At 47.7% G+C, this 27,381-nt stretch overlaps 1 protein-coding gene across 1 annotated transcript in view; it reads right to left on the bottom strand.

The window, feature by feature from the left end:
• Positions 1–2,223: 2,223 nt before the first annotated feature.
• The window catches only part of HUNK (hormonally up-regulated Neu-associated kinase), a 126,236-nt gene continuing 101,078 nt past the window's right edge, over positions 2,224–27,381 (bottom strand). Inside the window, exons 7-11 of the mRNA XM_030915155.1 lie at positions 26,845–27,007; positions 18,657–18,740; positions 12,149–12,196; positions 6,382–6,562; positions 2,224–3,339 (exon numbers count right to left, since the gene is read on the bottom strand). Of these exons, the coding sequence (XP_030771015.1) occupies positions 2,681–3,339; positions 6,382–6,562; positions 12,149–12,196; positions 18,657–18,740; positions 26,845–27,007 (1,135 nt within the window). The 3' untranslated portion in view covers positions 2,224–2,680. The remainder of the gene's footprint in view (positions 3,340–6,381; positions 6,563–12,148; positions 12,197–18,656; positions 18,741–26,844; positions 27,008–27,381) is intronic.

Raw genomic sequence — 27,381 nt, 5'->3', positions numbered from 1 at the left:
TCACAGGCACAGACTGAGGAAGACAGTCACGGTCAAACAGACAACACGTTTCGGACTTACCAAAGGGAGAGTCAAGCTTTTCATATAAATATAATAAAATAATAAAGAATCTAACATTTCTCCTTTCACTCGGTTTCATAGATTTGTCAGGTGCCCATACACGCACAAAAATACAGTTGATCCCCTTTCCTCACTCCCCCTCACTTCTCACTGGGTTTAGAATAAACCTGAGTTCAGAGTCCAGGTCACCAATGGCAACACGGTCAGTCAGCGGCACATCTGTAGCTGTTCTTGAAGCATGCCAGGAAGGAGAAGCATGTTCTCCATGAGCTAATGGCAAGCCGGAAGCGCTCCTGTTCTCAAGGAAAAGGCATCAGGGGCTCCAGAAAGTTCCCAATGCACAGGTGGACACCCCGTGAGCCTGCAAAGTGGAGCCATGGCAGCTGGAAACCATCTTTAGAAAAGGTACACTTCATGTCAAATGGAGAGATGGTCTTAGATGATTCTTTTCTTCTCTCTGCTTAGAAAACTCTATTTTCTTTTTTTTTGGAGACAGGGTCTCACTTTGCCACCCAGGCTGGAGTGCAGTAGCATGATCTTGGCTCACTGCAGCCTTGATCTCCTAGGTTCAAGTGATCCTCCCACCTCAGCCCCCCAAGTAGCTGGGACTACTGGCACCTGCCACCACATCCAGCTATTTTTTTTTTTTTTTTTTGTATTTTTTGGTAGAGAAGGGCTTTCACCATGTTGCCCAGGCTGCTCTCAAACTCCCGAGCTCAAGTGATCCACCCGTCTCGGCCTCCCAAAGTGCTGGGATTATAGGCATGAGCCACCACGCCTGGCCTAAAAGCTCTGTTTTCAATGGTAAGTTCTGGAACCCAGTCTGAAGCTATACAAAAAATACCACCAATCGCCAAGGGGTCTGACCTCATTCTAGAATGCCCTAGAGCTGGGGTGATCCCCTGGGGAGAAAGGAGGCCACTCCAGGTCTCACCAAGGTCGGCCAAATATCCATTCTCTCCTGGTCTGTCAGAGACGTGAGGGACTAAGGGATGTCACCACTAGTGAATGACAGAATGATTCAGAACTACCTCTCTGCCCTCTGGCAAGGCTGCCTGCCAGGAAAATAAAGGCTGGCTTTGCAATTCTAGATTTGCGTTTTGGGATCCATGGACTGAGATGACTATCCGAGGTGGCCACAGAGGCGGTCTCTGGTCACACCTGCACTGGTCAAAATGTGAAGACTCCAGATCATTCTGTAACCAGTCTCCTACACTAACCCCTATCCAACCTGTGCGGATGAGTCTTCTTTTTCTGATTCTTCTCACCCATGAGTGCACCCTGCCAAGTGCCAGCTGGATACAGTCAGACAACACGGGGGTCCACAAAACACACACACGGGGGGCACAGACACAATACTGGAGACACATCTTTGGTTCGATCCTTGGAGAAAGGTGTGAAAACACAATGTGGACTGAACCCTGTTTGAGGAGCTCGGCTTTCCTCGAAGAAGAAACTGGTCCGTATCTGAACAGGTTCTGTGCCAGGCAGGCCTGCTCCCAGCTCCCAGCTAACTCGCTGGGCTCTGAGCTGCATGAGTTCTGTGGGCCCCTTGAAATCCGCATCACACAGAGGTAAAGCTGCCTTCTCGCCATCTGAATTATGCTCTGAATTGTCACAATCATCTTTTCTCTCTTTCTACAGAACCAGCTGTAACCGTGTTCTATGCCTCCCAGACGGATCAGGGCTATGCCTTAAACAACAGGATGAACACAGGACCACCGAGACTTGCCCTGCCTGTGGGCCATAGCACTCCGCACATCACCACAGTCAGCTTTTTTGCTCTCCACACTGAACCCTCCCGTGAAAACACGAGTTTGGTGGAATTGCTTCTCATCTCTCCATCCAAGTTTTAAAAAAGCATGTTATTTCAATTTACCGACATCACGTTTTTTTTTTTTAAATCTCTTTGGAAAAGATAATTAAATCATTAGCACGTTTCAACAACAACAAAAATCTATCAAAATCTTGCTTGGGAAATGAGTGCCTCCTTCAGTCTCTCTCTTCTGTCGCGTTCCCCACCGTTTGCTTTGATCTTGGTCCGAAGCTCCTCTCTGTCTTCCTCTGAGGATCCTGGGCCTGCCCCGGGCTCCTGCTGGTCTTCGGGGAATCCCTGCTATGAAAGGCAGGGCTGCTACACTCCGCAGAGGAAACGTGGCCTGGATGAATGACTGCGATGTTGTTCTCTCCCTGTGACTGTGGCCAACTGCTGTAAGAGGCACACATGTAGCACAGTGTGAAGAAAGATCTGGTAACAGTCCATAATCTGATGGCCCCAGAAGGCTGATGCCCCGTTTTCCCTCCAAGCCTGGGGGAAGTGGGAACTGGAAGGGGTTGGTGAGTGGTTGAGAGGAAGGAAGATCTGAATGATAGAAATTGGCTGCCCCTGGAGCCAACCCTCCTAGCGATTCCAGCATCTCTGGGGGTCCCTAAGTGAGGTTGGGTTGTGCAGGCTTTGGGTCTGTGGATTCAGCTACAGGTGGGATACTGCATGGCAGGAACCAGTGGGGCCACTAAGGATGCTCCAAGCGAGGCCTTGGAATGTTCACACCCTGACAGATGTGTGGAGCTCTGTTTCATTGCTATTTTCTAGAGATACCCCACATCCCACTGGCTCAAGTTAGCACTGGGTCTTGACCCCATCGGCCATGTCAAAGGCAAGGTTCACGGGGGCTAGGGGCTGCAGCGGGGGCAGGCTGGCCTCCAGGGGCCTATCTGCAGATGGCTGCAGACTCTGATGGCGCTTCCTCAGCATCTGTCCGATGCCCATCATGGGGAACCGGCCTCGGCTTTTCACACAGTTCGGGCTCCCCAGAGGCTGCATGGGGCCATTGCTGGGAACCGGAGGTGGGGAACACAGGCCCTCCTCTTTTGGGGGGCTGTTTTTATCTTCATGAGCAAAAGAGACCAGAGTTGGATGCAAAGGAGTATGGAGAGGCGACATGCTTCCAGACGGCAGACCCGGGGACAGTGTCCTCTCGCTGGAATTTCTGCGAGCCAAGCTGACCGGGGAGTTCAGAATCCTGTAGTGATGAGAGGGAGACAGCACTTCTATGTGGTCGTCTCGGTCCACAGACTCGAAGGAGCGCACCATGTCCAGCATCAGGGGGTCTTCCTTGTGGGGGATGCTGGTGCTTCCAGGCCCTGGCTGATGGGGCTCCGGTTTCTTCACAATCCTCGGGGTCCTGGGTGGTGGCACAGGGATGAACTCCATGGAAGAAGAAGCCACACAATTGGAATCAGAGGTTTTGCGGAAAATATTGCGGCAGCCAAAGGAATCTGCACACCAAGAAAGCGTAACAAATCATGAGGACGCCTGGACAGTGTTCACAGCCCTTCTCCTGCCTGCTCTGACCTCCAGCTCGACTGAGACAGTTCCCCGCCAAGGTCAGAAGAAACCAACCAGCAAACAGCCTTGGCTACTTTGCAAAAGTCACCAGCAGTGTGTCACTCTCCCCACAGAGGCCGGGCAGTCTTTCTAGGACAGAGGGACAGAGGGGCTGGCGACAGGAGGTCTCCTGGATTCCAATTTGCCTCATGGCCCCAGCCTAACATTGTGCCTGCTTTTGATTGCTTAAAATTCTGGACCCTAGGCAGCGGTGGCTCACACCTGTAATCCCAGCACTTTGGGAGGCCAAGGTGGGAGGACTGCTTGAGCCCAGGAGTTCAAGACCAGCCTGGGCAATATGGCAAGACCCTGTCTCTAAAAATGTTTTTAAAAATTAGCTGGATGTGGTGGCATGCACCTGTGGTCTTGCAGGTGGTACTTGGGAGGCTAAGGTGGGAGGACCGCCTGAACCTCAGAAGTGGAGGCTGCAGTGAGCCTTGATGACACTACTGCACTGCAGGCTGGGTGACAGAGTGAGATTCTGTCTCACAAAAAAATGGAAAAAAAATCTGGACCTTGCCAAAGGATCTTGGAATAAAAAAGGCACATGTACTCAAAAGCATATCCATAAAACTCCCAGAAGCACACCAAGGTCCCCTGACTGAACTCCTGCCAATCTGGTCCTCGGACAGCCCACACTGGAAGGCGTGCTTCCCTCGTGACTTTTAAAAAATTTATTTACCGTGGTAAAAAACACGTAACAGAAATGTTATCATCTTAACCATTTTTAAGTGTACAGTTCAGCTGTAATAAGTATACTCACACTGTTGTAGAATCAGTCTCCAGAACTGTCTTCCTGTTGCAAATCTAACACCCTATAGACATCCCCACTCTCTGAAACCCCCGGCAACCACCATTTTACTGCCTGTCTCTAAGAATCTAACCACTCTAGGGACCTCATATAAGTGGAATCACACTATCTGCCTTTAGTGACTGGCGTAATTCACTTAGCATAATGCCCTCCAGGTTCATCTGTGTTGGAGCATGTGTCAGGATTTCCTTCCCTTTTAAGGCTCCCTCGTGACTTCTGATCTGGATGGAGCCTCATCCAATTCTGAACGGGGGTAAAACATCATCCATCCATACAGTTAAGGCAACGTGCCAGATCCCCATGCTTTCTATCACTGGTTGGCACAGACTAGAATCCAGGTTTGCAAACTGGGCCAGAAAAGAAAGGGGAAACCCTCTACAGATTTGGAGATGAGGGAAACAAAGCCAAGTTCATGTGGAATAAGCTCTGTCTTAGCTTCTTTCTTCTCCCATAACATTTTATAGGCTCTGTGGAGGCCCAGCTGCAGGAGCAAGCTGCTGCCCACTAGGATCGATTTTGGGAGCAGCTGAGGGCACTGGGAAGCCTCCCTGCCTTGCAGAAATAAACACATAGGCGCTGAAATGAAACTGGCCGGCACAGGCGCCTGAGATGCATCAGCAGAAAGAAGTAAAACTTCATTAATGGCCAAGATCTCCAATGTTCCAGCTGCCACATAGACACTGCTGCCCCTCCCAGATCCACTGCATGCTCTGCCCCAGGGAAAGCAGGTTGCTTTGGGCAATGTGGGGACAGTGGCCTCTCTCTGGGAGCAGCATGGGAGGCAGAAGGACAGGAGATGGGTTCAAGTCCCGCTCAGGGACTAACTGCCCGCTACACTTGAGTGTATCTCAGACAGCCACGGCCCTCTCTGAACCTAGTTCTTCATATTTAAGGAGATTGAACTCCAAGAAGTGTCTCATCCCCCCAGTAACAGGAACCTCTCTTCTACCTCACAGCTCTGCTTCAGAACACCCTCGGCTCCCATGTCCCTTCTCGGCGTTTCTACCATGTGTTAAGCCTGTGCCCAGTAAGGTGTGCTTTTTGCATCTTTTAGCACTCGTCCCAGAGGAGGGAAATCCACATTTGTCAGTTCTCTGTGATGGGCTGGATTCTGACTCAGGTGAGGAAGCCTATATATGCATCTCATCTCATCTGCCAACAGCTCCGACAGGTGAGAGCCCTTACAAATCCAGTGAAGACCCTCAGCAGTAAAGGAACTTGCACCTCTGCAGGCAGCAGAGCTGGAATCTGAACTCAGGGAGATACCCAGTCTCCGCTCTGCACGCCATCTCTACTCCCACAGTTCCCTACAGCCTCAATTCTGCCCCTACAGTACCACATACCCTGATCTCTGCTCTGCACGCCATCTTTACTCCCACAATTCCTTACAGCCTCATCTCTGCCCCTACAGTACCGCATACCCTGACCTCTGCTCTGCACCCCATCTCTACTCCCACAATTCCTTACAGCCTCATCTCTGCCCCTACAGTACTGCATACCCTGACCTCTGCTCTGCACCCCATCTCTACTCCCACAATTCCTTACAGCCTCATCTCTGCCCCTACAGTACCGCATACCCTGATCTCTGCTCTGCAAGCCATCTTTACTCCCACAATTCCTTACAGCCTCATCTCTGCCCCTACAGTACCGCATACCCTGACCTCTGCTCTGCACCCCATCTCTACTCCCACAATTCCTTACAGCCTCATCTCTGCCCCTACAGTACTGCATACCCTGACCTCTGCTCTGCACCCCATCTCTACTCCCACAATTCCTTACAGCCTCATCTCTGCCCCTACAGTACCGCATACCCTGACCTCTGCTCCTGCAATACTGTGCCTCCCAAACTCTGTTCTGACAATATCATCCACCCCAATTTCTGTTTCCATAATACTTTGCACCCCATCTCTGTTTTCTCAAATCCTTCCTGCGCAAGTGGCTAATGCTACACAGCTTGGTCCTGGACTGTGCTCAGGCAACCTCAGGTCCATTAATCCTGCTTTTCTGTGGGCACAGGAATCATCTCTGCTCTAGGACCCATTCGGCCATCCGCTGTGAGGGCTACACAGTGGACACGCAGCCCAACACAAGTGGCCTGAGAGAGTCCCCAGAGCTCACCCACCTTTGTCGGGGAAGCTGGACTTGGAGGCCTTCCGGTCCTTCAGGAGGGCTTTGGTGTTCTGAATCTGTGTCATGAGCGAGCCTGAGGGCTGTTTGTGCGAGGGCAGGTTCTTGTCCAACTTCTTGGAGAATGGTCGATGAAGAAAATCCCCTCTTTTTTCTTGTTCTTTGGGCTTTTTATCCTGCAAATCAGAAGCAAACATATGCACTTAGACACACGCTAGAAGATACAGTGGGATTCCTCTTTGAAAAGTCATCCAAACCGATGAGAGAAACTCCAGCTTTTCAATACTCTATGCTCTCAACTGTGTGTTGAATGAGGGAGGAGCTGTGGCCCAGCCAATGCTCCAGGAAGCCCATCTCCCTCTGCCTGGGCAGCGAGTGGCCTTCAATGGACCCCAGCTCCCTTTCACTGTGCTCTTTCAAGGCCTTCCAGCAAGGGCAAGGCATTCCTAGGAGGTCAATTCTTCCAGAACAAGCCCAACAAACTAAGGCGAAGCAGAGAAGGACTTCTGGAAACCTCCTGTCTGCATTTAAAGTGGAGCCCAAAGATTGTGCCCGCAGCAATGGCTTTGCAAAGGCAACTGGGAACATAACTGCTTCCACCTTCACATCAGGATCTATTTGGGGCAGTCAAGTCAAGAAGGTGCCAACACAACATATACAACAAATCCAGGGAGCCCTGACTGGTCCTGATGGGCTTCCAGCCCTTTCTACCCTAATCATGCGAGAACTTACTTGCATAGGACTCGTGTGTATGAAGCATTTTTTTTTTTTTCTTGAGGCAGGGTCTTGTGCTATCACCCAGGCTGGGGTGCAGTGGTGTCATCATATCTCACTGCAACCTCGAGGTCCTGGGCTCAAGTGATCCTCCCACCTCAGCCTCCTGAGTAGCTGGGACTATAGGTGTGCACCACCATGCCCAGCTATTTTAAAAAGATTTCTTGTAGAGATGGGGTCTCGTTATGCTGTCCAGGCTGGTTTCGAACTCCTGCCTCAAGCAACCCTCCTGTCTCAGCTTCCCAAAATGCTGGGATTACAGATGTGAGCCAAAACGCTTGGCAGTGGCCATTCTTTTGGTTTAAATCTTGCCTTTGTTGTACTAGATGATAATCCATCTGATGGGAATGCATTTGACTTTTATATATCTTCAAGTCCACAGCCTCTGGCATAAAGCCAGATGCTTAGAGAAAGCTTAATAAACAGTTATTGAAATTTTTTTAAAAGGGCTGGTAGAAACTGAACTGAATTAATTTTGATTCAGTTCAAGCTTCTGGGAAAGGTGATGTCACTAAAAAGCAGCAGAAGTTCTTTTTCCGGCCCTAAAGCCTGTGTTTGGTGTTTACTGTTAAAGCAACCCCACCTCTGACCTCACCGTGGGTGAGGAGGGAAAAAAGACTTTTCTTTTTCACATTTTTGCCCTCAACTTTAACCAGCATTTGCAAACCAAGAGAGCTCATCTAGTTTCCATTCACGTTGTTGAGAAGCTTGTCAGGGAAACATCTCTTTGCACTTTTACAGCCCTTTCTAATAAGGATGTTCAAAGTCTTTGCAGATTAGAGTTCATGATGCCCAGTTTGTGAGTGGGAAAGAAGACGGGGGAGATATGGGAAGTGGGGACGCTGAGCCTCGTGGCAAGTGCCACTGTGAGGGGCCACAGCTCCCTGGGAGCCTGGCCTGTAGCTGATGTGGCTGCTCCCCAACAAAGGGGTGACTTGGGAAGACAGGAGAGGCGGAGCTTCCTCAAACTCCCTCCTCAGCACCTTCACAGCTGTCACCAGCCTTTTTTGAGAACACGCAGGGTGCCAGACGCTGCACTGGGGACATGACCCACCAGAAGGCAAATTCTGCTACCTCCTTTACATGTGAAGAAACAGTCTGTAGTGCTTATGTAATCCACCGTGAGCCCGGCGGAAACGTGGATTTTCCCAGCCCTGAAGTCGATGTTGTCAACCCTTGACTTGACACCACACTCTCAGAGCCTGGGGCAGGGTCAGGCAGTTCCAGGGATGCAAAGGTCCAGAGGCAGGACTGTGCCACAGTCCTAGGCTCCTGCAGTGGGATCCGAATGTTCCAGAGAAGGTTATGTGCTCCGGGGCATTATCTGGGATGCCCCGAAGGGGAACTTGCATGGGGAACGTGTGCTCCAGGTCACCTTGGTTGAAGCCAGCAAAGGACAATCACCGCCTTCCACGGCTTTCCTCTCCCTTTGTGTCCATGACACACCAACAGGCCACCTTCTCCAAGGCAAAGGAGAACAAGCTTTTGCACACACGCTTACACACACAGAGACGCACACCCATCCAGCAGCAAAGGCAATGTTACCCGCTATCCTGAAAAATCTGGCAGAATCTCCTTTTAGTTGGTTCCCTTTCTCTACTTTCATGCAAAATCACCAGCTCTACCTGCTAACACCTTCTACAGGAAAAAGTAATCAAATGCGCCTTTGTCTCCATTTCCAAACAATATTTGGTAGAAAAGACAACACTGCAGTTCCTTCCGTTTTAGGATTGCTTTTTAAATCGATCAGCAAACATTTTTTCAGGCTGCTCTGTAATCCACAGCCTTGAGAGCTGCGGGTGGCTGTCTAGGTTTCTTTTCATTCCTTTCTAACCCTCCTTGGGTTCTCAAAAGCTTAGCAATCAAGATGCAAAACTTCTGCAGACCAGTATCACCATCCAGACAGGGTCCATCGGTACCTAGGGGTGTGTAATGCGTGGGAGTTTGCTGTGGAAAGAGACCAGGGTTGGCCTGTAAGACCCAATTTCTCCTGTCGCTGACAAGAGGGCTATTTGGCAATGAGCAGAAAGCTGCTATGGGGGCAGAAAAGAGGAAATATGCACCCCCAGACAGAAAATTCCAGGAAACCCTGCCAAGGCCACCCTTGTAAAACTTCATCCCAAGATCCTGCACCCTGGTATGTCCTCCAAGAACCCCTAGCACATGCTTCTCCAGCTGAAAAGAATCAGTGATTTCACAGTAACCGGTTTCTAAGGAGAAATCAAGAATGCACCCCACCTGCTCCCTGTCGGGGACAGACCTCAGAGTCAGTCCATGCAGACCGGTCAACAGCCTGGAGAAAGCATGTTTATTTACAACCAGCCAATCTCCCTGCCCTCCAAGCACATGTTACCAAATGCAACCAATCACCCCATCAGACTTTTTCATTTGCATGGCCTATTTTCTCCAAAAGAAATTTCTTAGGGAGCAGGATGCTAAATTGCCTTACATAACAGAAACAGATCTTCAGAGGGACGATCACATCCCCCTTCCACAAGCAAGTTCCTCACACAGCAAAGCAACCGCCTGCAGAGACTCCTGGCTTCCCTCCGATACGCTCCAGTACCCACGTGGACTTGAGGGTGGGTGATGGAATTCAAGCTCTCGGTTCGAAGCCCGCCCTCTTGCACCTTGTCAAGCACAGTTCCAAATCCCCCCAGGCAGATCAGAGAAAAGACCGCATGAGGCCCCAGAGGCAAGCCATATACACTGAACAGCTTCTTGTTCTCTATCAACTATTTCCACCCACTGCAGATGTGCATGGACATTTACAAAGAGGGACATTTTGAAAACACGGCCCCATGATCAATCATTTACCCAGGATCCTTCATGTTGTGTATTGTCCCGTGGAGGACACGGAGATGCCTACAGGAGGGGGAAACCCATCCTTGGCCTCTGAAGTCTGAGCTCCAGAGAGCTGGTTCCCTTTGGAGTCTTCCCTGATGGCTGTGCAACTAGGGGTATGATGGCCACTGAAGAATGACCCCAGGCTTCTGTGTTCCAAAGACCCACACTGCCCCCTTATTTCCTGGCGTGGCTGCCGCAGGTGCTGCACCTGAGAATCCCAGCCACGGTCACAGCTCGGCAGTCTGAAGTCTGGAGTCCATTCCTTGCTCTCTCCAGAATGTGTTGGGTGACCTTGGGCAATTCACTTCTTCTCGAGGGAGGTGTTTTCCCGCATGTAACCAAAAGTGTGGTTCCTTCCCAGCTCTGGGAGGATAACAATGAACACACATCACACCTGCTTTATCGCCTGAGCAGCAAATGCATCCATTTAACAGGGATGGACGCTTGCTTTGCACCCTCATCACCCCAGGCTGGAGGACGGATGGCTGCCTGGGAAATCTGCCTCTTTCCGCATCTGGCAGAGGAACGCTGGGAGCGGAGACAAGTTTTCTTTGAGTAACTCTTATCAAGTCCAGCTGGATGTGGGCTTTTCTGGAGCTTTCCTTCCCTCTGATGATTAGTAAGCCTCACCAGGCTGTTTGGTGTGTCAGAACCAAGTGCTGACCGCTGCCCCCTGGGATGGCCCGGGGCCCAGATGTCGGTAGCTGGTTGGTTTTGGTTGCTTGCTGCCCATCACTTAAGGGGAAATCTGATTTTGCTGCAGAAAAACCTACAAGTGAGTTGATAAAAAGAGGGCTTTGAGCCAGGCGTGGTGGCTCACGCTTGTCATCCCAGCACTTTGGGAGGCCGAGGCAGGCAGATCACTTGAGGTCAGGAGTTTGAGACCAGCCTGGCCAAGATGGTGAAACCCCGTCTCTACTAAAAATGCAAAAATTAGCTGGGCGTGGTGGCGAGCGTCTGTAGTTCCAGCTACTCAAGAGGTTGAGGCAGGAGAATCACTTGAGCTCGGAAGGCAGAGGTTACAGTGAGCCCAGATCACAACACTGCACTCCAGCCTGGGCGACACAGCGAGACTCCATCTCAAAAAAAAAAAAAAAAAAAGGTTTCGTTCATAAATTAGGCCATTGAGCCAGGAAGCTCTAGATAGCTGCAAATCCCATTTCTCATACAGGTGGAAACAGAAATGCACAGCCAGGTGTAGAGTTGTAACAAGACACTAAAAAAACAGTCAATTCCACATAGCCAGAACCAATGTGGTCTAAAGGGATTCTGATAAACTCACAACAGGATTCTGCATGTTTTAATTCTGGATAAGGATGGGGCTGGCAGAGCCTGCTGCCCTGGGCAGAGACTGACCAACCCTTAGGATCATAAGTGATGGTTAATTTCATATGTTAACTTGGCTAGGCCATGGTACCCAGTTGTTTGGCCAAACACCAGTCTAGATTGTTCTGTGAAGGTGTTTTTAAAGACGTGATTAACAGGCCGGGAGCAGTGGCTCACCCTATAATCCCAGCACTTTGGGAGGCTGAGGTGGGTGGATCACTTGAGGTCAAGAGTTCAAGAACAGCCTGGCCAACATGATGAAACCCCATCTCTACTAAAAATACAAAAGCTAGCCAGGCGTGACAGTGGGCACCTGTAATCCCAGCTACTAAGGAGGCTGAGGCAGGAGAATTGCTTGAACCCGGCGGTGGAGGTTGCAGTGAGCTGAAATCACACCACTGCACTCCAGCCTGGGCGACAGAGAGAGACCCAAAATAATCATAATCATAATCATAATCATACTAAATAAATAAATAAATAAACAAAGGGGTTAACATTTAAATTAGACTTTAAGTTGATTATCCTCCATAATGTGGGTGGGTCTCATCTGATCAGTCAACGGCCTTAAGGAAAAACAATGAGGTCTTCCGGCAAAAGAAATTCTGCCTCTAGGTGGCCTTCGGACTTGAAGCTGCAACATCAACTCATGCACCCTGCTGGTCTGCCCTGCAGATTTCAGACTTGCCAATCCCCACAGTTGTGTGATCCAACTCCTTAAAATAAATCTCAGTCTCAATCTCTCTCTCTCCATGCTCTGCTGGTTCTGTTTCTCTGGAGAACCCTGACTAATACATAATAATCCCCCAAGTTCTTACCTGCACAGCATGGAATTCAAGATCTCTTGTCCAGGTGTCCAGAGAGGCCTGTCAAAAGGAACATCCTTCAACAATTCAAGAATCTGCACTTGCTATTTATTCCCCAAATGCTCCCCCCATGGCCCTGCAGCTCTGGCTGAGAATTATTCGTTTCCGTTTTCATAGACAAAAAGCAAATCCTGAAATCGCCGTGGAAGTAGGCAGCAGATGTCCTAATTCGTGTGCTGAATAGATTTCCTAGGTAAACTTTTCATTAAAATCTAAGACGCTCTAATGATAAGTCAGCAGCTCAATGTTTTCTCAAACAGCAAAGACACCCACAGAAATGTCACTCGGATCAAGAAACAGAACACACAGCCAGCATCTGGAAGGTCCTCCCTGCCATCCCCATGTCCTCTCCCAGGCATTCTGTCCCCCAAAGTAACCACACTTCTTTTTTTTTTGAGACTGAGTCTTACTCTGTCGCCCAGGCTAGAGTGCAGTAGCATGACCTTGGCTCACTGCAAACTCCACCTCCCAGGTTCAAGCGATTCTCCTGCCTCAGCCTCCCGAGTAGACGGGATTACAGTGTGCACCACTACACCCGGCTAATTTTTGCATTTTTAGTAGAGACAGGGTTTCACCATGTTGGCCAGGCTGGCCTTGAACTCTTGACCTCAAGTTATCCACCCGTCTTGGCCTCCCAAATTGCTGGGATTACAGGCGTGAGCCACTGAGCCCAGTCAAGTAACTACATTTCTGATTTCTAACAGCACAGATCGCAGATCGCTGGATCTGATTCAGAACTATATTTTTAAAACTAGTATAGATTTTGAAGTAAGACACAAAGTGAACATTTTAATATTTGCCTTTAAATATTTCATCCGTGTGTGGGTTGAATTATATTCTCCCAAAATTCATAGGTTAAAGTCTAACCCCAGGACCTCAGAATTTGACCTTATTTGGAGAGAGAGTTTTTACAGAGGTCATCAAGTTTAAATGAGGCTATTAGGGTGAGCCCTAATGCAGTATGACTGGTGTCCTTTAAAAATGTGGAAATTTGGGCTGGGCGTGGTGACTCACATCTGTAATCCCAGCCCCTTGGGAGTCTGAGGTGAGCAGATGCCTTAAGCTCAGGAGTTCAAGACCAGCCAGGCAACAAGGTGAAACCCCTCTCTACAAAAAATTAGCCAGGCCTAATGGTGCATGCCTATAGTTCCAGCTACTAGGGAGGCTGAGGTGGGAGGATCACCTGAGCCGGAGAGGCCAAGGCTGAAATGAAATATGATTGTGTCATGCACTCCAGCTTGGCCTGGAAACAGAGAAAAAGGAAGGAGGGGAGGGGAGAGCAGGGGAAGGAGAAGGGAGAAAAAGAGAGAGAGAGAGAGAAAGGAGGGAGGGCAGGAAGGAAAAAAGGAAGAAAGAAGAGAGGAAGAAAGAAAAAGAAAGACGGGAAGGCAGGAAGGCAGGAAGGAAGGAAGGAAGGAAGGAAGGGGGAAAAAGAAAGAAAAATGAGGGAGGGAGGAGAGAAAAGAACGGGAAAATTGGGACAGATACACACACAGGAGAATGCCGTGTAGATGAAGGCAGAGATTGTGGTGACGCATCTGTAAGCCCTGAACCTGGCCTCCAGAACTGTGAAAAGGTAAATTTCTACCCATTTTGTGGTGCTTGTTAGGGCAGCCAAGCAGACGAATCCAGCCCCCCGCCACCCTCTCCATCAGTTTTCTTCCAAAACTCCAACATTACTTTGTCATTGTAGAGGAGACCTCCTAGCTGGATTTGACATTTTCCTATCAATGAACACTATTTTTCAAAAGACTTTAACAAAACTGGCCCTGGGTTCTCTATGGCTTTAATAAGCCAATTTAAAAATGATAACCTCCCCACCTCGACCCCCAAAGTCCCGGGGGGTTCTCTCTTTTAGAAAAAGGAGTCTGTTGGGCACACACGATAGGTGTCCTCAGATGAGAAATGCACCCCACTTTTATAGATACAGTCTCTGCCTTTGACAGGAAAAAGAGGTAGAGAAAATGATGAAGTTGTAAAAGCACTGCACAGTAACCCCAAGAGGGAAGTTGTCGCAACTTAATTCAGCTCCTTTGTCTCCTAGGAGAAAACGAACTGGAATCAAAAGGAACAAAGAGGCCACTGCATGCACTCAGTGCCGGGGACAGGGCTTGATGACAGCCCTAGGGGACACGCGCCCTGGGCCACACCCCGGTTTGCTCACAATCGGAAACCTCTCCACCACTCCCTCTCCCCATCCAGCTCCACCCCTGCCACGTGGTGCTGAGGACGACTGGAAGGCCCTCAGGCTCCGAGTGGACTTTCCTTGTGAGGTCTGGCCCTTCCCTTTCCCGAAGTAGCCTCACTCCACTTTCTAGGTTCCGCCGGAGACAAGTTGGATTATCTGGTAATAGCTGTCACTTAATTAGAGAAGTATCGCTGCAGTTTAGAGGAAACAAATGGATCATAGAAAATTGAATGCTGTTTGCCCATTAGTGTTCCTATTTAAATCCTAACCGTTAAATATTTCAACAAATGTTTAAACGCTTACCATGTGTCTTCATGTCACAGGAAATAATAGAGAAAAGGAATCAGAATGAAAGGAGGGCCCCTCTCCCACTAGACTTCTGGCCCCTTCTGACACACACTCGCAGTGGGGCGGATGTGAGGTCAGCGTGGACCAGGGCATCAGCAAGGTGGCTTACGGGCCACCTAGGGCACACACTCCATGCACCTAAGTTTGCATTGCTATTTGAGGTCCTCATGAGTGACATGAAAGGCACGAGGGAGGAAGTCTAACAGTGAATTCTGCATCCCCTGGACTCTGGCTGGGGTGACCACCCTCAGTGCAGGTGACCATAAGCGGTCCCTCTCTGACGTGAGGCATGGCCATTTGGTGATGATAACATCACGTATGTGCTAGGCTGCAGGTATCCCCCTGCCTTTAATCCAGCCAGGTGTCCCACCTGGAATGTCCTACCTATTCCAGTTGCTTGTCCCAGTTCTATCCATTTTCTGAGACTCTGATCAGGGCTCACTTGATCTTTTGTTTATTGAGCAAATATTTATTGAGCACCTACTACATGCCAGGCATCGTGTGGCCTCTGGGAATATCGTGAGGAGCAAAAGGGACTCAGAGCCCACTCTTCTGGAACTCACAGTCCAGAGGGAGAGATGTTCATCAAACAGCCCCAGAACAAATAAACAGCTGCAAACAGGACACGCCCCAGGATGTAGAACGTGGTAGGCAGATAGGATAGATAGGATAAGACTGGATGGCAGAGGTCAGGGAATAGCAGGGGCCCATGGGGAGGTGATCTTGCTTTGGGATCTGAAAACACTTAGGTTTAGCAAAGAGGAGCAGGGAAAACATTCTGAAAGAGGGAGCGGCATGTGCACAGCCCCCGCAGGCAGAGAGAGCACAGCAAGCCCTAAGGCTGTGGACTGAGCACAGGGCGGGAGGCAGCGCTGTGTGTGTGGGCCATGGGGCTGGGAGACAAGGTAGGAGAAGCAAGCTGGAGCTGAACCACACAGGGCGACCACGCACGGAGTCTGCCCGGCAAGTGAAAGAAGCCTCTGAAGGTCTCAAGCAGGAAAGTGACATGATGAGGTGTGAGGGTGAAAAGCTCGCTCTGACGGCCAGGCAGGAGAGAGTGGCAGGCCACCATCCCAGAAGCGAGAGGGTCAGTTAGGAGGGCATAGCAGAAGCCCAGGACAGAGGTGATACGGCTGGGAACAGGTGTGGGGACGGAGATGGAGAGAGTGCAGGGGCTGGAGGGGTTTAGCAGTCAAACTGGCAGAACTTGGTGATGGGGTGGTTCTAGGGGTCAGGGGAGAGTCAGAGTCAGGGACTCTTGGGTCTCTTCCCTGGACTGTTGGAGGATGGGGCTGCTACTGTGCTGGGGGGCGGAGGCGGCAGGAGGAGAGTCTGTTTCAGAGCGTGCTAGATTCAAGACCCCTTCGTTCATGCAAGAGAGGGTTAACATTTAGTAATCAACTGGCCAGAGGGGTCTAGAGTTTGGGGGCATCTGGGTCCCCATCACCTGGTTCTCCGGCTTTAAGCCTGAAAGCCACACCTGGGCTTGTGGCTTAGCTCCTGCAGCCACAGCCTACCTTCCAAAGAGCTTGTCTCCATCCTCATCTTCCCCGGGCCCCACAGCCTGTCTTGAGGAAGGGGCATCCAGCCTGGGGTCAAGGCCAAGGCCCACCATTCCTCCCCTGCCCCAAGCATCCTTCTATCAAGGACACGTTCTCTCACTTCACTACAGCATCACTGATGGACAGGTACATGCTCACTGACTTCACTTCCCCCTCCCCACCCCAAATCCACACAACCTCTCTGCTGCCTTTGGCACTTCACGAAGCTGTTCTTTCTAACATCCTCAGGACAACTAGCTGCCCAGTAGACAATGCTGACCATTTCATGTGTGACCTTTCCTCTGTTCCCACAGCCCCTCCGGTCCCTCGCTGGCATCACTGCCTTCTGGCTGCCCCACCCCCTGCCCGGCCACCCCCAGGCCCTCGTCTTTGCCAGTTTCTCCTCTCCCTCTGCCCCAGGGTCTGTCTGAAATGGAGACCCGAGCCATTGCCCACCTCGATGCTGGGGTAGCTCCCTCTCCTGAGCTCCCGTCACATTCACACATGGGGCCCTGCAGCTGGGCACTCCCCGTCATCAGTGTCCCTGGACACCTGCTTCACTGGCTGCCCAGGAGCCCAGTGTGGGCCCCAGTAACCACCATGCTCCACTGCAGTCCTGCGTGCAAGACAAGCCAGGAGAAGAATCCTTCCAGAACGATGGGCACCGCTCACGGGATCAGGATGAAAACTTTACGTCGGAAAAGAAGAGGAGAGGCCAGGCCCAGTGGCCTCACTGGGGCATAGACAAAGGGTCCCTTTTTGATCCCTTCTCAAATGAAGGAACTTCTGGGTGGGTGATATGATTTGTCTGCACCCAAATCTCCCCTTGAATTGTAAAAATCCCCATGTGTTAAGGGCGGGGCCAGGTGGAGATCACTGAATCATGGTGGCGGTTTCTCCCATATTGTTCTCATGGTAGCGAATAAGTCTCACAAGATCTGATGGTTTTATAAAGGGAAGTTCCCCTGCACAAGCTCTCTTGCCTGCCGCCATGTAAGACGTGACTTTGCTCCTCATTCACCTTCTGCCACAATTGTGAGGCCTCCCCAGCCATGTGGAACTGTGAGTCCATTAAACCTCTCTCCTTTATAAATTACCCAGTGTCAGATATGTCTTTATTAGCAGTGTGAGAACAGACTAATAGACCTAGGTGTCCCAGGAGAGAGGTTCCCGTGGCAAGGACACTCAAGGGACATAAAGAGGCTCCAGAGGGGAAAGGGAAGGAGGTTTCAAGGAAAATCACTGAGAGAAAAAAGAGCTCCCTTGGCAAAAAATGAATGAGGGGCCCTGAGGCCACACCCCACCCCTGGCCCCCTCCCTGGATCTGGAATTCACAGGCACAGTCTCCTAATAAACATGGATGTGGGATCCAAATTTGAGACAATTTGCCACAGGAGCCTAGTTTTTATTCTGAAATCAAAGAGCTGTGGTCTTTTTCTCTAGGTACGTCCCAGGTTACATCAGGTCACCAGGGACAGCTGGCCAGGAAAGCCTGCCTGATCCCAAACTTTCCTGGTCCTCATCTCACTTTCTTCTGATGCCACATGTTACACTCAGCTCTATTTTTAAGCATCTCATTTTTTTCTAGAATTTGCATTTTTTTCCTTTTATTTTTAGTTGACGCATAATCATTATACATCTTTTTTATGGGACAGAGTGATATTTCCATCCATGTATTCAATATGTAATGATCAAATCAGGGTGATCGGCATATTTATTACCTCAAATATTTATCACTTCGTTGTGTTAGGAGCATTCAAAATCCTCTTTTAGCTTTTTGAATATATGTAATAAGTTACTGTTAACTATAGTCACCCTACAGGGCCACAGAACACCAGAACTTATTCCTTCTGTCTGGCTGTAATTTCATGTTCGTTAAGCAACCTCTCTCTACCCTCCCTTCCCCCTGCCGTTCTAAGCCTCCAATAACCACAGTTTTACTCTGTACTTCTATGAGATCAATTTTTGCTAGTTTCACTCACATATGAGTGAAACACTGAAACATCTCATTTTCATTGTGGGAGATCCTGACAGTGGTTTTCAACTTTGGCTGCTTACTGGAACATCAAGGGAGCTTTAAAAACTCCCGATACCTGAGTCTCAACTCCCAAGATTTGATGGAACTGGTCTGAGGAGCAGCCTGGGCATCCAGATGCTTAAACACTCCCCGCAACTTTAACATGCAGCCAGAGCTGAGAACCATGGTTTAGACACCGCGAAGCCGGTTCCGCTGTAAACCGTTTCTCCAGGGCTCCGTTATGAGTGTAAGTATGTGTCTTTGGCTACTTCAGTGTCCCACAGTAATTGGTTTCTTTTCCAATTACTGCGAATGGAAATCCACCCTTCCTAAGAGACCCTGAGGTTGGCTTCAGGGATCACTCACCTCATAGGACTCCTTGGGGGCCCTGTACTTTTCTATCTGGTAGAGCCGGGTCTTGTAGCAGAGGCTGTCCTGGATGTCAGATTTCTACCAGAGGAGAAAAGAAAAAGCACAGCTCAACTCTCAGAAATAGAAATGTCCATGAAGCAGTCATTAATTTTTAAACCAGCGCTTGGCTGAGAGAATGCTGGATGTTTGGCAGGCCAGTAAATTGCAACATAAAGTCTCACCCCAGGATGGCCTGCATGCAGGATGCAGCGTGGGGTGAGCCCTGGGTGCAGAGTCGGGTCACCTACTTGTGTTACTATCACTGCCAGCAAAGGGCCAGGTGACCCTGAGTAGAACGCTGCCCCTTGCAGGGCCTCCGTTCTTTCATCTGTGCAGTAAGACTACTCCAAAACATGTATGTAGAAACCAAGAAAATGAGCTGGAATGAATAACTTATTTTATTGGACCACTACATAGAACATGGATCTTGCTTGTTTGCTTTATTTTAAAACAGCACACGGCCGGGCGCGGTGGCTCATGGAATCCCAGCACTTTGGGAGGCCAAGGTGGGTGGATCACCTGAGGTCAGGAGTTTGAGACCAGCCTGGCCAACATGGCGAAACCCTGTCTCTAGTAAAAATACAAAAATAGCCGAATGTGGTGGCACACGCCTGTAATCCCAGCGACTCGGGTGGCTGAGGCAGGAGAATCACTTGAACCCAGGAGGTGGAGGTTGCAGTGAGCCAACATCATGCCACTGCACTCCCAGCCTAGGTGACAGAGTGAGACTCTGTCTCTCAAGAAAATTAAAATAAAAATAAACAAAAAACAAAAAACAGTGCACACACACACACCACACACACACATGCACACACTGCTCCCCACTACCACCACCCAAATGAAAGTCACAACAATTCCTAACATAGCTCAAAGAAGAAGACAAACAACTGCACTGAAGCTGAGGTAGGTGCAATCCTGTCTGGAAATGGGTGAAATAAAAACACGGATTAATTAATTAATCAACCGACAAATAGTTAATAAATGCCCTTCCGGGCTCTCTATCTTAAAATACATGCTTCGTGGTTTTAAAAAGAGGAAACCAAGAGAGAAGGGAAGAAATGGCCATTAAGAGATAACATTTTACTTTTTAGTTCATTCGATTGGGCTTCAAAATTATACAAGGGGTGTAAATAATTGGTTGATAAGATTAATAACCGAGACAGTGCATACAGTACAATTAAATTAGCCATGTGCGGAAATTACTGAGCAGTTGAGTTGTCTGTAGGGATTAATTCACTCTAGTTAAAAACAGTCACTCGCCTAGAGTATGGATTCTCAGACTAGGTATGCCCTATGATTTAAGCATTAAATGTGAAACAGACATCATAAAACTCACAACTGGTCTGAGAATCCACACTCGAGGCAAGCAGGTGTTTCTAACTAGAGTGAATTAATCCCCAGACAACTTGTTCAGGAATAAGACAAAGAAGCCCACTCTCACCGCTTCTATTCAGCATAGTACTGCATGTCCTGGCCAGAGCACTTAGGCAAGAGAAAGAAATTAAAGGCACCCTCAGGAAGAATAGCTAAGGAAAGCGGGGATTAATACCTAGGTGATAGGTTGATCTGTGCAGCAAACCACCATGGCACATGTTTACTTATGTAACAAACGTGCACATCCTAAACATGTATCCTGGAGCTTAAAATAAAAGTAGAAGGAAAAATACAAATAAAAATATTTCGGAAATTGTTAAAATAAATAAATAAGTAAATAAAAGGAATCAAAATTGGAAAGGAAGTTCAATTGTCCCTGTTTGCTGATATACGATCTCATATATAGAAAACCCTAAAGACTCTACCAAAAAACTGTTTGAACTAGTAAATGAATTTAGGAAAGTTGCAGAATGCAAAATCAATACACAAAAATCAATAGTGTTTTCATACACTAACAACAAACTATTCAAAAATGAAATCAAGAAAGCAATGCCACTTAAAATAGCCATAAAAAAATCAAATGCTTAGGAACAAATGTAACCAAGGAAGGGAAAGATCTATACACTGAAAACTATAAGACATTGATGAAAGAAATTGAAGAAGGCCGGGCGCGGTGGCTCAAGCCTGTAATCCCAGCACTTTGGGAGGCTGAGGCGGGCGGATCACGAGGTCAGGAGATCGAGACCCTCCTGGCTAACACGGTGAAACCCCGTCTCTACTAAAAATAGAAAAAACTAGCCGGGCGTGATGGCGGGCGCCTGTAGTCCCAGCTACTCGGAGGCTGAGGCGGGAGAATGGCGGGAACCCGGGAGGCGGAGCTTGCAGTGAGCTGAGATCCGGCCACTGCACTCCAGCCTGGGCGGCACAGCGAGACTCCGTCTCAAAAAAAAAAAAAAAAAAAAAGAAATTGAAGAAGACACAAGTAAATGAAAAGATTGCATAGACTGGAAGAATTAATATGATTAAAATGTCCATAGTATACTAAGCAATCTATGGATTCAATGGAATCCATGTCAAAATTCCAATGATGTTTTTCACAGAAACAGAAAAAAAAAAAAAAAAAAAAAAAAAATCCTAACATTTGTATGGAACCACAAAATACCCTGAATAGCCAAAGTCATTTTGAACAATAAGATCAAAGCTGAGGCATCACACCACCTGACTTCAAAACATATCACAAAGCTATAGAAACCAAAACAGCATGATACTGGCATAAAAACAGAGACACATAGACCAATGGAATAGAAAAGAGAGTCCAAAAATGAATCCATGCAGTTATGGTCAATTACTTTTTGACAAAGCTGCCAAGAACACAGAATGGGGAAAGGAGATCCTCTTAAATAAATGGTGTTGGAAAACTGGACATCCACAGAGAATAAAAGCAGACCCCATCTCACACCATCTGCAAAAGTCAACTCCAAATGAGTTAAAGACTTAGGCCTGGGCCACAGTGGCTCATGCCTATAATCCCAGCACTTTGGGAGGCCGAGGCAGGCAGATCACCTGAGGTAGGGAGTTCAAGATCAGACTGACCAACATGGAGAAACCCCGTCTCTACTAAAAATACAAAACTAGCTGGGCATGGTGGCGCATGCCTATAATCACAGCTACTTGGGAGGCTAAGGCAGGAGAATTGCTTGAACCTGGGAGGCGGAGGTTGAGGTGAGTGGAGATCTCACCATGGCACTCCAGCCTGGACAACGAAACAAAACTCCATCTCAAAAAAAATAAAAATAAAAAAAATAAGACTTAGGCCCAGGCCAGGCACGGTGGCTCACGTCTGTAATCCCAGCACTTTGGGAGGCAGAGGCGGGTGGATCACGAGGTCAAGAGACCATCCTGGCCAACTTGGTGAAACCCCATCTCTACTAAAAATATAAAAATTAGCTGGGCATGGTGGCAGGCAGGCGGCTGTAATCCCAGCTACTCAGGAGGCTGAGATAGGAGAATCGCTTAAAGCCAGGAGGCAGAGGTTGCAGTGAGCTGAGATCGCGCCACTGCACTCCAGCTTGGTGACAGAGCCAGACTCCATCTCAAAAAAAAAAAAAAGAAGACGACAACTTAGGCCCGGTGTGGTGGCTCATGCCTATAATCCCAGCACTTTGGGAGGCCGAGGCGGGTGGGCCACAAGGTCAGGAGTTCAAGACCAGCCTGGCCAACATAGTGAAACCCTGTCTCTACTTAAAATACAAAAATTTGCCAGGCATGGTGGCGCGCACCTGTAGTCCCAGCTACTCAGGAGACTGAGGCAGGAGAATAGCTTGAACCCGGGAGCTAGAGGTTGCAGTGATCCGAGATCACGCCACTGCACTCCAGCCTGGGGACAGAGTGAGACTCTCTTTCAAAAAAAAGAAATGGCCAATAGGTATTGCTCAGTATCACCAATCATAAGGGAAATGCAAATTAAAGCCACAATGAGATACTGCCTCACACTTGTAAGAATAGCTTTTATCATAACGATGGAAGATACCACATGTTGGAGAGGATGTGGAGAAGAAAGAACCTTTGCACACTGTTGGTGGGAATGTAAATTAGTACAACCATTATAGAAATCAGTATAGTTCCTCAAAAAATTAAAAGTTGAACTACCATATAATCCAGCAATTCCACTTCTGGGTCTATATCCAAAGGAAATGAAATCAATATGTTGAAGACACATATGCACCCCCACCCCATGTTCAATGCAGCATTATTTACAATAGCCAAGAAATGGCTATTGTGTCATCAACAGATGAATGAATGAAGAAAGTGTGTGGTACATATATATAATGGAAAACTATTCAACCTTAAAAAAGACAGAAATTCTGTCATTTTTGACAATATAGATGAACCTAGAGGACATAATGCTAAGTGAAAGAAGCCCGGCACAGAAAGACAAATCGTGCATGATCTCACTTATACATGGAATCTAAAAAGTGTAGGTCATAGAAGTAGAGAGTAGAATGATGGTTACCAGGGGCTGAAGAAGGTTGGGGGAAGTGGGCAGAAGAGATATTGGTCAAAAGATACAAGATTTCAGTTAAACAGGAGGAAAAAAATTCAAGACACTATTAAACAATGTGGTGACTATAGTTAATAACAGTGTATTTATTCTTGTAAATTGCTAAGAGAGTAGATTTTCAATGGTCTCACCACAAATAAATGATAAATTTGTGTGGTTATTATACATATTTATTTAGCTTGATTTAGCCATTCCACAATGTATATATATTTCAAAGCATCATGCTGCACAGGATAAATACATACAATTTTTTTTGTCAATTAAATAAATTTAATTGAAAACTACCCCCAAACCTTTTCCAGTTAGAATGACACCAGCTGAGTTTCCAGAGAATGTTCTCAGAAGACAAAGCCCCACTCTGCTTTGCAACACTCCCAACCCTGATACTGGGCAAAGGAGACAGGCAGAAATGTAGCAGCTGGCAATACATCCAGGCGCATCAGGACACAGCCTAAGAGCTTTAGGCCAGGCACAGTGGCTCATGCCTGTAATCCCAGTGCTTTGGGAGGCCTAGGCGGGCGGACTGCTTGAGCCCAGGAGTTCGAGACCAGCCAGGACAACATGGCGAAACCCCTCTCTACAAAAAATAAAATTAGCCTCGACTTACCAGGCTCAAGCGATCCTCCTGCCTCAGCCTCCTGAGTAGCTGGGACTATAGAAAGGATTGCTTGAGCCCAGGAGGTCGAGGCTCCAGTGATCCATGATTGTGCCACTGCACTCCAGCCTGGGCGATAGAGTGAGACTCTTTTAGTTTTGTTTTGTTTTGTTTTGTTTTTAAAAGACAAAAAAGCTTCTGACAAAATGTCTCTCTTGCTTGGCATGAGCTATGTTGATTGTTTAAGAAGAGCGTGAATGACAAAAGCTTGTATCTCTAAATGTAGAAGTAACTATAGGAAAGGTTTTTAAAACCTAAGACCCTCCATCTTACTTGGTCAGCACCTGAAGAACTAGTTCCACCAAAAGGAGAGTGTTCGGAACTGTTAACTTACTTGAGAAAGTAGCAATGTCATTCTCTAATAAGTGAAATCATGAACTTTATGATATAGTCAGTTTCATGAAAACACATTTGAATAACTAAGTTTTGAACAGTATTCATCACCTGAAAAAGAAAATCAGTGCATTAACCCTCTTTTCTTCCTTTTATCTGAAGACTATTTAAATTCTTAACTTTTCTCCTCTATAGCATGGTGGTGTCCAAATGGTATGACCCTGATCCCTTATGTGTGAGAAACTTGTAAGCAGGCACCTACAATATATGCACATTTATAAATTATAAGCATGTAACATTGTACGACTATATCATGTACACTATAAGATATATAATAAATAGAAATTTTGAAGTATGAGAAAGAAGTTTAGGGAATATGGTCTTTTTACAAAAGAGAAATGAGGCGGGGCACGGTGGCTCACACCTGTATTCCCAGCACTTTGGGAGGCCAAGGTGGGCAGATTGCTTGAACTCAGGAATTCAAGACCAGCCTGGGCAACATGGCAAAACCCCGTCTCTACCAAAAATACAAAAATTAGCTGGTCATGGTGGTGCGTGCCTGTAGTCCCAGCTACTCAGGACGCTGAGGTGGGAGAATCGCTTGAACCCAGGAAGCAGAGGTTGCAGTGAGCCGAGATCATGCCACTGCACTCTAACCTGGGTGACAGAGTGAGACCTCATCTCAAAAGAAAAAAAAAAAAAAGAGGGCCAGGTGCTTTGGCTCACGCCTATAATCCCAGCACTTTGGGAGGCTGAGGTAGGAGGATCACTTGAGGTCAGGAGTTTGAGACCAGCCTGGCCAGTATGGCAAAACTCTATCTCTACTAAAAATACAAAAATTAGCCAAGCCTGGTGGCACGTGCCTGAGGTCCCAGCTACTCAGGAGGCTGAGGCAGGAGAATCACTTGAACCTGCGAGGCAGAGGTTGCAGTGAGCTGAGATCGTCCCACTGCACTCCAGCCTAGGTGACACAGTGGGACTCTGTCTCAAAAAAAAAAAGAAAAAAAAATTAAAAAAAGAGAAATGAGAGAGAAACACCTTCAAGTCCAGCATGTCTTTTATGTTCCTCGTGATGAGAGAACAGAGAACTGCTGTGTGATACAAGAGATTTTCTTAATCTCTCCTCAACATATAATAAAATAAAATAAATAATATACTATATGTTGAAAGTCCTGTCTTTCTGGATTTGACATCTCCTCTCCAGCAGCCTTCTATGATGAAGGCAGCCACCGTGACACCATCTGTGAAATCTAACTCAAAGCGTGACTCTGTCCCCATCAGAGAGGTGCCACCCTATCGTACACAGCACGTTTTTCCCCCCATAAAACATTGTTAAGGCTTTTTACTGTTGAAAGTATTTCTTCTCATGTAGATCTTTCCTTTGGTGGTTCACAAAAAAAAAAAAAAAAAAATGTAGTTCTGTGGATAATTTCGTGCGGAAGCAAAATCTGGCCAATATTCTGAGCTAAATCAGCTTAAAAACATCTGTACCTTCAGCCAAATGTTTAACCAACCTCCCATGGAGCATCTTCGTCTGTTCAGCAATGTTTTCTAGATGGCTCTCAAATCGATTTGCTAACAAAAGACACACACAGACCACCTTGTCCTCTGGTTATTAATTTGGCCATCTCCACCATGCCAGCGAGAATATCATTTCCCCAACTGCTGGTAGATTTTTCATCTTTGGCTCTCATACAGAAACCTCAGAAAGGCTTCTAAGCCTATTTTCTAGTAAAATTTAGTGACATATTGGGTTATCACGTGACTTCAAATAGCACACGTTCTGGAAGGTAAATGTCTCCCTAACAGTGACAACTCCACGTCATCAGATGTCAAGGTGCAACAGGCCCAGGGTGAAGATGGTCCCGTGAACACTCAGTAAAATTTCAGATGGGCTTCCTGGCAATTCTGAATTTCTTCAGCTGACTCCCTGTTAGAGCTGGTCAGCACCCACCATTCTGAGTAAAAGCATGAGCTACTGTATGCAGACTCCATATTGTCTTGGATCCAATTTGCAGAATTCTTTTTAAGCCATTGTCCATTTGGAGAGAGACGATTTAAGGCACATACATTCCCTTACCCAGGCACACTGAAACTGCTTGTGGCAAAAATGATGAAGGGGACAGGGTGTCATGGTCCCACCATCCACTCCACGCTGTGGAAACTCCAAATGTACCTCACAGGTGACACCGGACACTTGGACTTTCTGACACTCTCACTGAGGGAAGGTGTCAGAGTCAGGCCAGGGAACCCTGGCCTGACTTCCTTATTTTCTGGAGAAGTTAAACCTCAATAGTGGCTTTCTCATATATAGTACCATAGTTTAGAGACAAATGCCCGGGAGGCACTGCTACCTAAGTTTTATGACCAGAGAACCCTCCAATGCCCACAGCGTGGGGAACTCGAAGAGCTAAGAGGCAGCAGAACAACAGCAACAAAAAGGCAACAGAGAAGCTGTTGAAGGGAAAAGAGGCTTGAACCCCTCCCAATTCTGCCCAGGGCTTAACTTGGTGGGAGAGTATTTGAAAAACATTGCAGATAAAAGGCACTCCCTGAGAAGCAGGTTTAGCTACGACTTTATCCCACATTCAGAAAACTCAGCCTCACATTAGATTAAATTAGCAGCTTGGATCAAGTGTCAGCAACCGAGAAACACTTTGGGTGTAGGAGCTCTTTTTTCCACAGACAGCAGAGACGATCGCCTCTAGGGTCGCACTTACCCCTGACAAATAGCGCTCCAGTTTCTTGTTTAAGAGGAAGTAGATGGCCAGGATGTGGCAGGCGCGGTTGGAGAGCACGGTGTTGATCACGTCGCTGTTCTTGTAACCCAGCTTCTCGGTCATGTGCAGCACGACGCTCGGGCTCAGGTCTTCCAGAGAAATCCTGCCAGGCGCAGAGAGAGAGAGGACCAGTCACCCCTGCACTTCACGGAGAGTCCCACACAGACCCCCTGGGCAGAATCAGCTTCATTCATTCACTCATTCGTTCATTGACTTGAGTTTTTATTTTGAAAATGTTCATGTATTCAGAAAAGTGGAGAAATAGTGCAATCACTTTACGTATACCATCATCTGGATGTACCAGTGATCACTTTGCCATACTTGCATTTTTTTTTTTTTTTTTTGCTGAAGTATTTTAAATTACAAACATCATGACATTTTACCCCTTAACTCTTCAGTGTGCACCTTCAAAATCCAAAGATGTCCCCTGCAGAACCACAATACCATCAACATACTCAATAAAATTTTAATAATCAC

This window comes from Rhinopithecus roxellana, chromosome 13 (assembly GCF_007565055.1).
Source record: "Rhinopithecus roxellana isolate Shanxi Qingling chromosome 13, ASM756505v1, whole genome shotgun sequence".
Classification (NCBI taxonomy): Eukaryota; Metazoa; Chordata; class Mammalia; order Primates; family Cercopithecidae; genus Rhinopithecus; species Rhinopithecus roxellana.
Note: the sequence above shows the minus strand (reverse complement) of the source record. Positions and strands in the feature narration are given on the sequence as shown.